Source organism: Parasteatoda tepidariorum, chromosome 10 (assembly GCF_043381705.1).
Source record: "Parasteatoda tepidariorum isolate YZ-2023 chromosome 10, CAS_Ptep_4.0, whole genome shotgun sequence".
NCBI lineage: Eukaryota > Metazoa > Arthropoda > Arachnida > Araneae > Theridiidae > Parasteatoda > Parasteatoda tepidariorum.
Genome location: NC_092213.1, coordinates 85785949 through 85803258, shown reverse-complemented (window position 1 = coordinate 85803258; position 17310 = coordinate 85785949). Strand labels below are relative to the sequence as shown.

Sequence of the window (17310 nt, the reverse complement as noted above, 5' to 3'; positions counted from 1 at the left end):
AATTAAAACCTCAGTCCAAAGTATATCTGTAATTGTAATTGTATCTGTAATTGTAATTGCATCTGTAATTGTAATTGTATCTGTAATTGTATCTGAATGTGTATGTGGAATATGTTTATGTATGTGTATGAGTAAGAAAATGTGTATATGTACTGTTACATATTTCATGCGCCCCACGTTTTTCGTTTTTCAAATTTTTATTTTTTAATTATTATTCTCTACTACAAAAACATGGTTTTTAAAAATATTATTTTTTATTTAGATTTTTTTTGCACTCACTTCCAAAATCTCAATTTTTTCACTCACTATACACAAAACTTTTCAACTGACATGTGACACTCATTTGAAATAATTAAATCGACAACAAAAGACTATCGCAAAAATACTAATTTTTCTTTAAGTTAATTTTACTTTGTATGTCTTTTTTCTCTTCATTTTCATGCATTGTCATCCAATTCTGAACTTTGTGCCAAATTTGAAGTCTGTAGCTAGTCGGGAAAATAGTTTAAAATCGGTTACAAAATCCCCCCCCCCCCCTGGCACAGACATACACGGAGCCAAGTTAATATAAACGTGGTAAAAATAAATAAAATTTAAATATTTAAAAAACGACAACAATAAAATGGCCTTTTTAGAAGGGAGCTTTACAGTTTTCAACTGACCTAAAACTTATTTTTTGCAGTTTTTTATTGTATAAAGAAAATTTTCTTTCATGTGTAATGCTTTTATTAAATGCCAATGACAAGAGTGTAGTGGTTTCAATTATTTAACGAGCGATTTTACAATTTCAATCCCTCTGGTCAATATCAATTTTCACCACTGAAATCCACTATTCAAGTTATATTTACCATTCAATTAATTCACAAATATAATGTTGTTACTAAAAATGCTATTTTGTGAACAATGACTTATAAGTAACACAGGGTGAGTAGCCAAATCTTTCAATAAAAAATAAGCACCTTTTAAGTAATTTTTAAGCACTGAAGAAATATTTTTAAGCACTACATTCATTAACAAAATGCAAAATAATTTTTAGACTTTACATGATCATGATAAAATAACTAGTTTCTGACAAAGAACTCTTTTCTCGATTGTATTAGCCATTATAAAAAAATGAAGAGGTTTTTTGGTTTGATATCAGAAGGTGAAAAAAGATGCCTGAATTTGAGAATATCTTGCAAAATGCAGCAGAGTTGCACATGAGAGTGCAAGAATCTCACCAAACCCAGCTCAGTAAACTTCCCAGCATTTAATCAAATATGTAAAATGATTGGCGCTTTCATACGCTATGGACCGACGGGAAGCAGAAATAGATTGTGATAGAATGAATTGTGAAAAGATTGATTAGAACAATGTGAAAAGCACGCCTTTGCATAATGTGTGGTGATAATCGACACGGTTAAGAAAGAAATCTGATTTTCGAAAAGGGAAAATTGAGCACTTTTAAAAACAGCCAATAAAAAAAGCCCCTTTAAGCACTTTTTAAAAACGCTATGTACCATAAAACAGAACACAAGTAAATACTAAAAGTAACGCCAAATAAAAAAAAATTATTTATATATATTTCAAACAACCAAAAATACATAATTAATGCTTTAATTATTAATTTTCACAAGTTCTTTTAAATAATTTAAGTTAAATTTGAGAAACAATTACACCTAAGTTTAGCTTTGGTCTCTAAACTTAGAGAGTTTCATAATTTATTTCGGATTATTCAAAATGTAAGAAATTGATTTAAAAAAAAAAGACTTCAGTTCATTCAATGTAAAATATGAAATTATTAACACTTTTAATCTTCTTCATTAGCACCAGGCATCAGACATTTTTAGATTTAAAAAAAAAACTATGGATATACTGAGAATTCTGTCAATGTATAATTATTTTAACTGTAACTCTTTCTTCTAATTTTTGTTTCTTTTTTTTGGGGGGAGGGGGGGGGAGGGTTGGCAAATTTCCAAGTGGAAGAAATCTAAGAAACTCTCTTGCAAAATGAAATATAAAATATTAAGGTTTTTTTAAACAATTTGTAACTGCAATCTAATGTAAGTGGCAACAAAAATGTGACAATTTCAAAAGAACATTTTTTTTAGGAATATCTTAGGAAATTAAAGTGACTGTAAATTTTCAATATTTTATGTAAATGAGTATAGTAAACCCCGATTTTATAATTATATAAAGAACAGTTAAAATTACATAATCAAATATTAAATTAACAAATCACTTACTAAACATAAACACTGTAATAAACACTCATTAAATTCCCGATACAAATTTTTAAAATTCTGTATAAAAGTAAGAAGAAGAAAAATAAAAATACTTTTTTAAAAATTTTTTTTTATAGATGGGAAAAAATTTAAATTTTCTGATACTATATTAAATTACAGTCGGACCTCCATTTAACGAAGTCGCTAAATCCCGATAACAATTTTGTTATATGGAAAATTCGTTAAACAGAAAATCACTTTTTGAAATACCTCAATAAAACAAAACATGTTTTAAAATCGTAAACACTAGACATAATTAAAATAACAATCGATACACCCTTATCTAGTATCTACTATTTATTTTATAAATCTTAACCATAAAAGAAATCTGCATGAAAAGCAAGAATAGAGCAAACCATTATCCAGTGTTACACTATCCTGCTACATTAATTTTCAACTGAAAAAAGCTAAATCTATGTACAAAATTATTGCTGCTTTTATTATAAAAGTAATTTTAAACATACATTATCATATGCTTTCTTAAGTTTAATTGCTACTGGTAAAATCCGTTAATTTTGTCTGAGTTTTTCGTTTGAAATACAAGTAAAAAGGGAAAGGGATTTTACTACTTTCTCTAAAAGTTAATTGACTTCGAAAATCAATTCAAGGCCATTTCCCCCATAAATTGCGTTAACAATTTTGAAATGTTCTGAAGTATTTTAGAAAATAAGGAAAGTGAATCTCAAAGAAAAGTTCGTTAAATAGAAAATTCACTTCGCTATTTGGAAGTTACTTTACGAAGAAATTTCCAAAATGTACTTGGTTCCTCGAAAAAAATCGCAAAATAGAGAAATTCGCAAAATGGAAGTTCGTTAAATAGAGGTTTGACTGTAATTTGTTGAAATTTACTCTTATAATATTTATAACTAAACAATTCTATTAGTCATTTTTAATTTCTTCTATTTTGTCCAATTACTTTCTTTTATATGAAACCCTGATTTTATTATTTATACCCTAAATAGTATACATTTTTTTTGTGATTTTGGTTTTGTTTAACTCTTTATGAAGAAGTAAACGAGCTTCATAATTTTTTAAATCTCGATGGGAAGCGATTTTCAACTACTTATAATTTCAGAAAATTACAAATAGTACATTACAAACAGTAAATCATCAAAATAGTCATCTCCACATAAAAAAGAAATTATCTTAAATTTCAACACTGGGAAGCTTGTTTGTTTATTTGATCATTTAAAGTTTATGTGTGTAGTAGTTATAAACACAGACGTCAATTCTTCACAGTAGGTAAAAATTTGGAAAATTTCCACCTATTACCTTCCCATAAAAAACCTGGTCTTAAAAATTAAATTTATTTTAGGTAAAGATATATAAATATCTACACACACAGTCGGACTTCTATTTAACGAACTTTCATTTTGCAAATTTCTCTACTTTGCGAATTTTTTCAAGGAACCAAGAACATTTTGGAAATTTCTTCGTAAAATAACTTCCAAATAGGGAAGTGAATTTTCTATTTAATGAACTTTTCTTTGAGATCCACTTTCCCTATTTTCCAAAATATTTCAAACTTGTTAACGCATTTTATGGGGGAAATGACCTTGAATTAATCTTCGAAGTCACCGCTTTATGCAATGCTTTAGTGCTTCCTCTAAAAGTTATTTTAGAGAAAGCAGTAAAATCCCTTTTTATTTGCATTTCAAATTAAAACCTCAGTCCAAATTAACAGATTTTATCAGTAGCAATTAAACTTTAGAGGGCATGCGATGTATGTCTAAAATTACTTTTATGATAAATGCCCTATAATTTTAGACATAAATTTAGCTTTTTTTTTGGTTAAAAATGTATGTAGCATGATAGCGCAACACTAGATAATGTTTTTCTCTATTGCTTTCCATACAGAAAATACTTTTATGGTTAAGATTTATAAAATAAATTGTAGATACTAGTTTACAAGATAAAAGTGCATCAATTGCTATTTTAATAATTTCTGGTGTTTATGAATTTAAAACCTGTTTCGCGTTATTCAAATATTTTAAAAGGTGATTTTTTACTTAACGAATCTTCCATAAAACGAACTTATTATCGGGATTTAGCAACTTTGTTAAATAGAGGTTCGACTGTATATATATATATATATTNTATATATATATATATTACTCTAGAAGTTTTCCTCACTTTGATAAAAATTAATAGAAACTGGCTCTGCATTTGTCCCAGACATATTTTACACTGAAAAAAATTTAGAAGAAACAAAAAACTTTAAAAAAAAAGTTTTGTTTTTTTTCTTTTTAAAGAAGTGAGGTGATTGATTTTTTTTTTACCTGAACAACTGAGGGGGGGGGCTCAGGCATAAGGAACCCAATTGCTGCCATCCTCAGGAGTGAGATTTCCCGTGACTAGAAGGACTATGTCCACTATCCACCAGATGCCCACCCCTCCCAGAGTGAGCAGTTTGCCCACAGCTGTTCCAGTGTGTCCAAGGCAGAATCTGTCCATCCCCAGGAATCCAAGAAGCACAGAGTACAAGAGGGTGGTCAGAAAGTAATGGCCAGAATACCTTTAAAAAAAAAGAAGACATTACTGGAATGCAGAGTGACGTATGAGAATCCAAGTAAATAATTGAAACGTAGCAAATAACTGTGTGAGAACCTGAAAAAAGGGAAAAAACTATCTTAGCTGATTAAGCCATAGATGTTTTTTTATTTTTTCTAGAAACTGTTACAGCAGATATAATAAAAACGCTTAAATAAAACTTTTAAAAATCAGTCATACTTGGGAAAAATATCATTTTATTTAAAAGAAATAATAAATTATTTAATTTCTCTATTATTGATTTAAAATAAAAGACAATTCAGATATTGTAATAAAAGGTAATTTTATTTACTGAAGGTAGTCTTATATTTTATAGTGTTATTTACTGTTTTCTACTCTATATAAAAAGCATATAACTCAATTATATATCAATTATTATCAATAATGTTCCTAGTTGTACTATTCTCATATTGACCTTTTAATTAAATTTACAATATTACATTTTAATTGAATATTTCTTTAAAATAAAATAATCTTGTGATTTGCTTAAAAATACATCATGTAATTTGTGTTAAATGGTTTTTTAGTGATGAGTTTTGTCAATATAAAAATTAATTTAAGTATAAGAAAAAGAAACTACAAACATTTATCCCTACTTTTTATATTTTAGTTCAATAAATAACATTTTATTCATCGATATATTTATATAAAATAATAAGGGAGATAAATTTTAGGAATGCTAAATCTCTCAACCATTATTCTATACTTATACTAATTAGGAGTAAAAGATCTTTAATACAGATATAATTTATTTCAATAATTATTTATTTTCATGATTTTTGTTAAATGCATTTTCACGTTATATGTCCTAATCAAACTAAAGTTTATAACTTTAATTTATTAACAAAAAAAAAATTTACATTGAAAACAATTAATGATGCACATTTAATTAACAAATATATTTAATTAATATTCCTTTTTCATTTCGGTAAGAATTATTAAAATTCAGATTAGGAATATAATGATAAAACTAATTATATATCCTATTATTTAACCTAAGAAATAAAATATCTAAATCCTTGCTTAGAGTAATTCAATGAGTTAAGCATTTAATTTTTAATGGAGAACAAAACATAGTTTTTTTTTTTCTCAGAGCAGTTTTTCCCACAGAGAAAAAAACTTCAAGCATTATTCTATACTTATACTAATTAGGAGTTAAAGATCTTTAATGCAAATATAATTTATTTCAATAATTATTTATTTTCATGATTTTGTAACATGCGTTTTCACTTCATACGTCCTAATCAGACTAAAGTTTATAACTTTTAATTTATTAAAAACATTATTTTAAATTGAAAACAATCAATGATACATATTTAATTAACAAAAATATTTAATTAATATTCTTTTTTCATTTCTGTAAGAATTATTAAAATTCAAATTAGGAATGTAATGATAAAATAAATTATATATCTTATTATTTAACCTAAGGAATAAAATATATAAATCTTTGCTTTAATTCTTTCTCAAACTCGAAACAAAATGAAAAGGGAAAAAAAATTCTAAAAAGTTATCCATACTTGATGCATGGAAATCCTTCTTTTAAGAAAGTTCTGTCCCCATAGCACTCGATTCCCGACAGAACGGTGCAATTCGCAGCAGTAAACTGAACATCTTCATACTTCTGTCCTCCATACTAGAAACAAAAAAAATGAGTTTTTAAAAAAACAAAATTAAATAAATAAATAAAAAACTACCTAGAACAGGGCGCATATCCAAATTATTCAACAAAAAATAAGCACCTTTTAAGCACTCAAAAAATATTTTTAAGCAACTTAAAAAAATATAATTAGGCAGGGGTGGAAAGTTTTCGACAATTGACGGTTTTATCTTGTTTTAACCGTCATGTAAAAAAAAACCTCTTCGCAATGTTTTTGACAATTGTCAAAAATCATGAAATTTTTAATCTTGTAAAACGAATGGCGTTTTCATACACTACGGAATGACAATACGCCAAAATAGATTGGGGTTGAATTACTTATGAAAACGTTGAATAGAATAATGTGAACTGTGTCTTTTTGTATAATTCGAAGCGAAAATCAACATAGTAAAAGTAAAAGAAAAATCTCGTTTCGAAAAAGGGAAAATTAAGCACTTTTTAAAAACACCTAATGAACACCTAATTTAAAAAACGAAAATAAGCACCTTTAAGCACTTTTTAAAAACGCTGCACACCCTGTATAAATGATCTGAATTTTGACAATATAGAAAATTGATCATTTCGCCAAAATAAAGCAATATAAAGATTCTGAAATAGAAGTGAAAAGAGTTATTATTCAGCTATTACTGAAGAATATTCTTCAATAATTTAACACTAAACATAGCATAACCATTCGAATGACTGTTTAAGAACTTTTGCATCGAAAATGCGCTTATCATTTTTGCACATTTGACTTTTTATTACAATTATATACAGTTAATGTTCTATTATTATTTTTCTTTTTATGTATTTTCTTTATTTCGAATATTACTTGTCGTACTATACCTATTTCTACCACAACCGGTCATTTGATTGGGAGAACAAGTTAATGCTTTATTAGATTATCGGATCAGAATTTATGATGTAATGCGCATTCAACCGTTGTAGTCGATCAGTTGCACATTTCTGCAGAGACTGTTGTACAGTTAGTTCCATCAGAATAACTGTGAATTCAAATTTTCAACAAAGTACCCAAAATTTTAGATTTGCATTTTTATGTCAGAAAAAGTGACAAAAAGTAATGTTTCGGTAAATAGCTTTTGATTTTGATAGCTTTACTTCATTTCCAACTAACTGTTAGTTTTTATCCAGTAAAATGTCGAAACAATCGAGATAGCACAAGTTCTTAGAAGAAATAATATTAATTATAAGAATAACTATAAGAATTAAAGAAATAATAATAATTAGAAGAAATATGTTTACGGAAAATGTACAATGGAAACACCCTGTATATGTAAAAAATGCGTTGAGCAATGAACTAAAAATTTTTATTCTTTGTGTTTTTAATGCATAAAAATTGGCAATACACAATTTTGTTTAGTTATAATAGTTTTTTTTAGTTTATTTCCTTCATAACATCCATATTCCATACATTTAATCAAGAAACATAAAGTCTAGTCATTGCAATATCTGGCAATGGTAGAAATAGGTATATATTAAGTGTTGGTATGCTTAGTGTTAATGAAATCTGTTAAACAAAGGTCAAAGACCAGAGAAGTTTTCGCAGGAGAGTGTCAATTCCGAGTTTCACATAAAATTATCTTGCCATCCATCGACACCCTTACATGCCAAAAATGAAGGCCAAAAAGGGTTCCAGAAATGAAAAGTGATTAGAATAGGCAAATGAATGAGCAGAGTAACTCAACATTAAATGATTTTATTGAAATACAGTTGAAATTTGAACCATTAAGATTGTGTCTCAATGTATGAAAATAAGACCATTAGATTAAAAGTTATTCAGAGTACACAATTTTTTCTGCACTTTACAAATAGGTTTAATGTTAAATTTCAATTGGTCCCTTTTGGGCAAATGCATATTCAGGGTATCTGCTACATGTAGATTTTCAAATTCATGATTTTCCATGATTAATTTCAAAAATGTTTCATGACTTAACGAAGTTACTAATTTCTCCGAGAAAAACACAACAATACATTTAAAAAAGCATTATAATGACATTCATTGAAATGACAAGTATAAACAAAACTGTTATACTCTGCATCTTCATATTTATAGATTTTAAATTTAAAAAACAGAGTAAAGAAAGAGATGAAGCAAGGAAATAGCTGGAAAAATACAAAAGCAAATAATTATTAATTTTTTCTGCAGAATTATATTCTAAAGATACTTTTTTTGTTCATCGGAAAGAAAGGAAATACTCTTGATTTTTCTGTTCTCATTTCTGAATATAAAAAAAAATTTGACAATGACTGGCTTGCTTCAGCTAGAATTTTAAATTGATAAAATAAAAATAAATAAATAAATAAAATAATTCTGAAATCACAGAAGTTTGAAAGATAATTTGTTCCAGAAAGGTTTTTCTCTCATTTTTTGAAAGAACACCATAATTTTTAAAGAACATGATAAAAACATTTTATATTGTAATAAAATAGGACTGTGAGTGGGGATTTTGTTACAAATTCAAATATTTGGAAAACCAAAAAATTGGAGGGGGTAATTCCATTTTAAAAATAAAATTTTTTGGTGACCTAAATCCATGACTTTACATGATTTTTTTTAAAAAAAATAGTTAAAATCATGACAAAATTTTGTTTAATACCAAAATTGTGACTTTCCATCATTTTTCATGACTTTCCAGGTGCGCAGATACCCTGTATATTGCCGGTTACTGGTTCAAAGAACCCAAAACTTTTTTTAGGTATCATTTTTAACGTTGTTTAGTATCCTTAAAAAATATTGTTTGTGCGCATTAAATTTTTTGGTATGGCAAATTAATAACGAAATAAAAGAATTGTTGCTAAAAACTTTTGTATCCTAAATATGCTAAGAAATTTTTCTAGAGAAAATGAGGGTCTCCCTTTCTAAACTTTACAGAGAGTCAAAATTCGCACATTATTACGTATAAACATACAAAAATTATCTTAAGCACTATTGTAAATGTATTCTAACAGACCTTTATTTTTTACGAAAAAATTTTTTTTCTCCTGTGAAACTTTTTCCTGTATGACCTAGTCGAAAATGTTCTCATAATGAAAATAACTTCTAGTGCTAGTACTGTTAAATGCATGTTTTTATTAAATTCAAATCGAAATGTAACTATGGACAATGATTTTTATGGAACTTTAAAATTGGATGCAATTTCAAGCTCACAATTTAACAACGGCAAAATTATCTTTTTTATATGGGGAAAAATATATAGATGATTTGATGTCATAAATAATTTTTATTTGAAGTCACAATTTTTGAAAATATTTTTGTACTTTACCATATTTTTGGGTTGAGTTTTTAATATAATTTTTTATTTTCACAAATTATGCCTAAATTTTTACAAAATAGGTACCTCACAAAAAAACCCAGACAGACACCTGAATATATATATTATAATGTATAAATTATATATTAATACATTTTGTACAGAACAAGGGGCCATCTGATGCACAAATAGTTAATTTGTAGTTCTTCAACAAACACTAGAATGATTCGCAATGAGTAATTGGGGTGGCAAAAGATTCAAGCACTGAGGACAAAATTATCACAAACATAGTAAAGAAAAGACACCTAAAGTTTCACTTATTGTAGAATAATTGTAAGTGTTATTGCTTTGCTTCTACCCTCTACGCGTTCACATGAATACTATTCTTTAGTATTATCTTTTCCTTTCAGGGGTCTGTCGAGACATTTTGTGAAAGGTTCGTTTTTGTAAAATTGTGAAAAAATGACTCATAATTTGTGAACATAAAATAAACGTTAAGTCACATTCTTTCAACCAGGGTCCGCTTTTGTGAATGTGTGCAAATAGGGTACGTTATTGCAAATAAACTTTTTCAAGGAGTTTTTAAATTGTTAAGACATACAAGATTATGCGCAACACTGTAAAATTATTATTAAAAAAATTAATTTTAAAAAATAAACAGCAATTGAAGCTACTTAATTAGTGATGCAACATACAAATATTTGGCATTTAGCCTATACTGCTGAACGCAGAATATTCATTTTGGACGAATAAAGAAAAGAGCGTCTGCCGAAGGCAAAATTTAGTTCGTTTACATCTGTCTTTCTTTCCCCTTCCTGGGAAGGGTTTATTCGATTAACAAAACAATAATGAAGATAAACAAATTTGTGAAGGGTTCAATTAAAAGATAAATTATTTTGTGAAGGGTCCGTTTTTATGAAAAGATATTTTGTGAAGGGTCCGTTAACGGACCCAAATTTCTTCTAAACAGACTCCTGCTTTGTAACTACATAGTAAGTATTTAGTCTTCTTTTTACAGTGCAAAAGATAAATGCCATGACAAAAAAGTGACATTGAAATTAAGACATTTTCTTCTTTTATTTAAACTTAGTATTCATGAAACGTAGGATTTCTTTACGAAAAAAATTCTTCTGCAATTTTTACTGAAGGAAAAGTCAGTAATTCCGCTGCACCTGGAGTTTAGGTGCGGTCCCATAATTAGAGCAATATACTTTTCTCAGGTCGTAATTCATTTGCCCGTTTTTTAGAATACACAAATAAAAATAACGATTCAAAAAAAAATCTTTTTTGGACTTTATATTAGTTGAAATCAAAGTTACGTGGCTAGAATGTCATACATTAAGTATTCATGATTATTTACATGACAATAATTGTTCTGCAACAATACTATCTTGCCCAGGATTATAACAAATATAATCGCTTATAGTTAGCATATACAGGTGATTTTGTTCTTTCAGATCCAATAACAAAATTATAATTCAGTAGGAACGAAGCAGTTTAGTAAACTAAGCTACAATATTATTTGATGAAAACTGTTGCACTTTTCTTCAAAGCGGTGGACCCTAATTTCTTTTCTACAATTCATCTTCATTATGCTTGCAGTTCTACAAAATCAAAAACGAAAAAATCTATGTTTTTCTTATAGAGGTCAAAATGATCCCTTCTGGCTGTTTTAGGTAATTCCCTAATTATTTATTTTACTAATCAACAGAAGGAAATGAAATTTTGATAGAGCGCACTTAAATATAATTTACAGGGTATCTGCTACATTTTAGATTTTCTAATTCATGACTTTTCATGATTTTCCATGACTAATTCCAAGAATTTTTCATGACTTGACGAAGTAACTATTTTCTCCCGACAAAAACGCAACAATAAATTTAAAAAAGCATTATAATAACATTCAATGAAATGATAGGTATAACCAAAACTCCTCTCTTGATTAGGAATCATATCAGTATCTGAAACACAAATTACTACATTTTACTTTATTTTGTTTTATAACCGTCATTGAGCAGCCAGGTTCACGACGCAGGGTATCTGCCACATTTTAGATTTTCAAATTCGTGACTTTTCATGTCTAATTCCAAGAACTTTTCATGACTTAAAGAAGTTACCATTTTTTCCGACAAAAACCCAACAATAAATTTAAAAATGCATCATAATAACATTCATTGAAATGATAAGTATAACCAAAACTGTTATATTCTGCATCTTCATATTTATTGATTTTAAATTTAAAAAACAGAGTAAAGAAATAGTTGAAGCAAATAATAACAGAGCAAATAATTTTTTTTCTTTTTTTCTGCAGAATTATATTCTATAGATACATCCCAAGTGCCCGCCATAAAAAAAATTAAAAAAATATTTCATAGATATTTTTCTTGTTCATCAAAAAGGGAAGAAATACTCCTGATTTTTCTGTTCTCATTTTGGAATTAAAAAAATTTGCCAATGACTGGCTTGCTTCAGCTAGAATTTTAAATTGATAAAACAAAAAAAAGATGAATAATAATTCGGAAATCACATAAGTTTAAAGATACTTCGCTCCAGAAATAATGTTTCTTCTTTCATTTTTCGAAAGAACAGCATAATTTTTAAAGAAAATTATAAAAACCATTATATTTTAATGAAATATGACTGTGAGTGGGGATTTTGTTACAAATTCAGATATTCAGAACACCATAAAATTGGGGAAGGATTCCATTTTAAAAATAAAATTTTTCGCCGACCAAAATCCATGACTTTCCATGATTTTTAAAAAAAAATAGTCAAATTAATGACAAATTTTGTTCAATACCGAAATTCATGACTTTCCAGGTGCACGGATACCCTGAATTTAGGAAAAGTAAAAATATATGAGCTTTGAAACTCACATGTATCTTCAAAAATAACATAAGAAATGGCAAGAAACAATCAAATTTACCTCAACTAGTGTTGATCATACAAATATCAGTATTATGCTTTCCTTGTTGTATTTATTTTAAAATTCATCTGAGTACTATTAAATTAGAAAGATGTTTCGTAAGTCAGTTTATTTTTTTTTTCTTTCTTATACCACACTAAATGAGATGAAAAGATGTTTTAAGAAATTGATTGAAGGAACATATATATTAATTATTATATGTTATATATAACAGTTGGGCTGAAAAGTTCGTAGGCTGACACATAGATGGGGCTACTATTATTTAATACATATGATTTTTAGTTAGTTCTAACCTCTGAAAGACACGTGTTTAAATTTGACAGCTGTCGGACTATTAGTTTGTGAGATATAGTATTTTTAGTGATGCAACTTCTGTTAGTTTAAAAACAATGGATAAAAAGGAATTTTGTATGTTTTTAAAGCATTGCTTTTTAGCGAAAAAAAATACTCTTGAAGCCAAGGCTTGGCTTGGGAAACATTATTCGGACTCTGTACCAGGAAAATCAACCATTGAGAAGTGGTTTGGTAAGTTTAAACGAGGCGAAATGAGCACCGACGACGATGCACACAGTAGTCGCCCCAAAGAGGCTGTTACCGACGAAAACATCAAACAAGTCCACAAATTAATTTTAGATTACTGTAAAGTGAAGTTGATCAAAATATCCGAGACTCTAAAGATATCAAAGGAACATGTTGAATATATCGTGAATGAATATTNAACATTATTCGGACTCTGTACCAGGAAAATCAACCATTGAGAAGTGGTTTGGTAAGTTTAAACGAGGCGAAATGAGCACCGACGACGATGCACACAGTAGTCGCCCCAAAGAGGCTGTTACCGACGAAAACATCAAACAAGTCCACAAATTAATTTTAGATTACTGCAAAGTGAAGTTGATCAAAATATCCGAGACTCTAAAGATATCAAAGGAACGTGTTGAACATATTGTGAATGAATATTTGGGTATGCGAAAGCTCTAGGCAAAGTGGGCGCCGCACGAGCTCCCAATTGGACAAAAACAACAACAAATTGATGAGTCTGAGCTGTGTTTGAAGCTGTTTAATCGCAATAAACCCGAATTTAGGCAACAATACGGGACAATGGGTGAAACATGGCTCCATAATTTCACACCGGAGTCCAACCAACCGTCAGCCAAGTGACCTTCACGAGACGAACCAACTCCAAAGCATGGAAAGGCGCAACAGTCAGCTGGCAAAGTTATGCTATCAGTATTTTTGTTATCAGTATATTAATTATTATCTTATGTATATAAATATAATCTTCTTTAACAGCACTACAGCATAGTGCAGGTCAAGGCTTTCTTAGCCTGCCTTCTCCAGACATTTCGACTTGCTGCTAGATTTCTACATCATTCCCAACACTTTTACGCCCTTCTCAATTATATATATGTATATATATTTCTAAAAAAATTATCTAATGCAAATAAATCGAATATATATATACATATACTAACTGTATCTAATAAATATAATTGTTATTCAGGGGTCCGTTTAGAAGAAATTTGGGTCTGTTAACGGACCCTTCACAAAATATCTTTTCATAAAAACGGACCCTTCACAAAATATTTTAACTTNAAAGTTAGATAACTTCGGACCCTTCACAAATTTGTTTATCTTCATTATTGTTTTGTTAATCGAATAAACCCTTGCCAGGAAGGGGGGGGGAGAAAGACAGATGTAAACAAACTAGTTTTGTTTTTGGCAGACGCTTCTTCCTTTATTTGTCCGAAATTAATATTCTGCGTTCAGCAGTATAGGCTAAATACCAAATACTTGTTTTTTTTTATCTCTAATTTAGTAGCAGCAATTGCTGTTTATTTTTTTAAATTTTATTTTTTTTATTGTAATTTTACAGTGTTGAACAAAATCTTGTATGTCTTTACAATTTCAGGGGTGATTGTGAGCCCAAGTCAAAATTCCGGAAAATTTCTTGAGTAAAAAAAAGTTTAAATCGAAAAAATAGAAAAAAATTTAAACAAGGTTTTTTCCTTTTTCTCAATATTTCTAAGTTTACTTAAAATATATTTAAAATTTTACTCATACCTATACCATTTACACATACCCATGTCGACCTGGAGAAGTAATTGAAATTTACAAATATGTCTTTGTTTCTTGAGTTTATGATTATAAGAACTATTTACTAATAAAAAATGAATATTAATCTTGAATATAAGCTTACAAAGTATCTGGCTCTCTCTTACAAATAAAATAAACTGTGTTTTTAAGCTCCACCTTTGAAAATTTGATTTCTGGAAACTTTTGTGATCAATGATTTTTTGAAACGTCTGAACCTTCGATCTCAGGAAACTTCCGGATCATAGTTAGCTAAAAATCCGGAAATCCGGATTTTTTCAGGAGCACAATCAGCCCTGCAATTTAAAAACTCATTGCAAAAGTTTCGCGTAGTAACAGGACACTATTTGCACAAATTCACAAAAGCAGGAACCTGGTTGAAAGAATGTGACTTAACGTGTATTTTAAATTTACAAATTACTAGTAATTTTTTTTCACAATTTTATAAAAACGGACCTTTCACAAAATGTCTCTACAGATCCCTGTTATTAGATATATATATTTGAAAAAAAAATCAATAACTGCTGTGGAATACATTTTGTAGCATAACTTTCAATCAATATGGTAGTACAATACTTCTGAAAACATACTTTTGTGCAACCGTACCCGAGTTCCTCCCTGGCAGTTTCGTTTCCCTTCAAATCAATCGGATCAGAACACACAAGAAACTCAATACCTCTGAAAGAAAAACATTATAATTACTATACATACATGCATTTTTTTTAAAAATTTATAAGTATTTTAAAAAAAAAATTTATAATTTTTTTTGCCCCTTGTTTTCTATATATTCCATATATATATAAGTTCAAAATGTAGAGAAAACTAGGGAAAAATTACAGAACAATGAAAAAAGGGGGAAAAAAAGAAAAATAATAATCCTTGTGGCAGAATTTTTTCGAGCAATCTGTAACAAAACTCTTAATCACTATTATCTTTCTGCAAGATACTTTTAATAACAAACATATATGTTACTTGTTACAAATCTAAAATAACAAAAGCGCTGCGTTTACAAGAAAAAAAACCCTATTTTTTTAATAAAACACGTAATAATCTTTTTTTCTAACATTTTGTGGGGGGGGAACACAAATTCTTTCCTTCTTCGCATTTTGTAAATAATTATTACAATAAATAATACAATTAAAAATCATGAAATCCATTGCTGTAATTGTCGAAAAAAAGATCGACGTTGAAATCACGCTCCTGAAATGCGCGTTTAGTTTCGAGATTACGTTGTTGTAATAAATAATATTGCATTAAAAATATTGGATTCAAAAACTATGGAAAAATTAATAGCAATAACTGCCAAAAGTTCAATGGACTTAAAAAGTAAATATTCAAATGCACGATTCGAATTATATTGGGATAATTAAAATCCACGTGAAAATCAATATCAATAACTGCCGAAAATACAATCGTTACATCAATTAACGATTCTATAATCGAAAATTGAGCATGTCAAAAAGTGATTATCTAAACGCATGATTCAAATATTATGTGTCAATATCTGTAGGAAAAAAATACTTTTTTTCCCTTTTCAAAAGAAAAATCTTTCTGCAAGAACTCTGTAACGTTCTGCGACAATGTCATCGTGTCGCTGCGATTCTGCCACGGGGATAATAAGTAACAAAACACTGGAAAAAAAGGACAAAACATTTTCAAAAATCCGGAAAATGAAAGATATAATCTTTTCATCAGCTCACACGATTATATCCGTAAAAAAAGAGCGCTTTCTAATATTGCATCAATATAGCCTAAGCAAAATATATCAATACAATAGTGAGAAGAGCACTCAAAAAATTTCACAAAAAAATTACAACAAATAAAATAGAACACAGTAAGTAAAAATATATCACGTAAAAACAGAAAATAAAATATAAAGAAAAAACAGAATAGAACATGAAATGAAATCCATAAAGTGAGCAGCGAATTCAAATGAACTTACATGAACGGGAAATTTTTCAAGAATGATTTAAAATATTTTTGTAACGAGATTGCCAGATTGCAAAAAAAATGAAAACAAAAGCGTAAATTGAGCTAAAAGCGTAGAAAATTGTTTTTCTAATTTTCTTCATGCTTTTTTGTTTTTATTTATTATGCTATATATATATATACATACACCGAAGAGCCATTACATAGAAGCCCATAATCCTCATAGAACAATCCCTGACGTCTGTAAGCTACTTGAACATAGTTGCAGACCAGGTTCACCCATTCAGGGCAACAGTTTTTCCTGCGGGGGATGGTGCTTACCAACAGGATAATGCACCATGTTATAAGGGTCGAATAGTCATGGATTGGTTTGAGGAACATTCCAGTGACTTTCAAGTCCTGTCTTGGCCCCCAAACTCACCTGACTTTAATCCAATAGAGCATTTGTGGTCCTACTTGGAAAACCAAATTTGTGCTGACACGCTACCCCCTTGCAATGTGAGGAAATTGCAGGACCAGTTGGTTAGCGCTTGGTACCAGATACCTCAGACTACCTATCAGCACCTTGTGGAATCAATGCCAAAGTGCTAGCAGTTTTGAGGGCTAAAGGTGGTCCTACATGTTATTAGCAGGGTG

The 17310-nt window shown here is 28.8% G+C and overlaps 1 protein-coding gene across 1 annotated transcript in view; it reads right to left on the bottom strand.

Moving 5' to 3' along the window:
* The window catches only part of LOC107447649 (TM2 domain-containing protein 2 amaretto), a 20844-nt gene that overhangs the window by 436 nt on the left and 3098 nt on the right, over nt 1-17310 (bottom strand). Inside the window, exons 2-4 of the mRNA XM_043050197.2 lie at nt 15336-15423; nt 6335-6450; nt 4544-4779 (exon numbers count right to left, since the gene is read on the bottom strand). Of these exons, the coding sequence (XP_042906131.1) occupies nt 4566-4779; nt 6335-6450; nt 15336-15423 (418 nt within the window). The 3' untranslated portion in view covers nt 4544-4565. The remainder of the gene's footprint in view (nt 1-4543; nt 4780-6334; nt 6451-15335; nt 15424-17310) is intronic.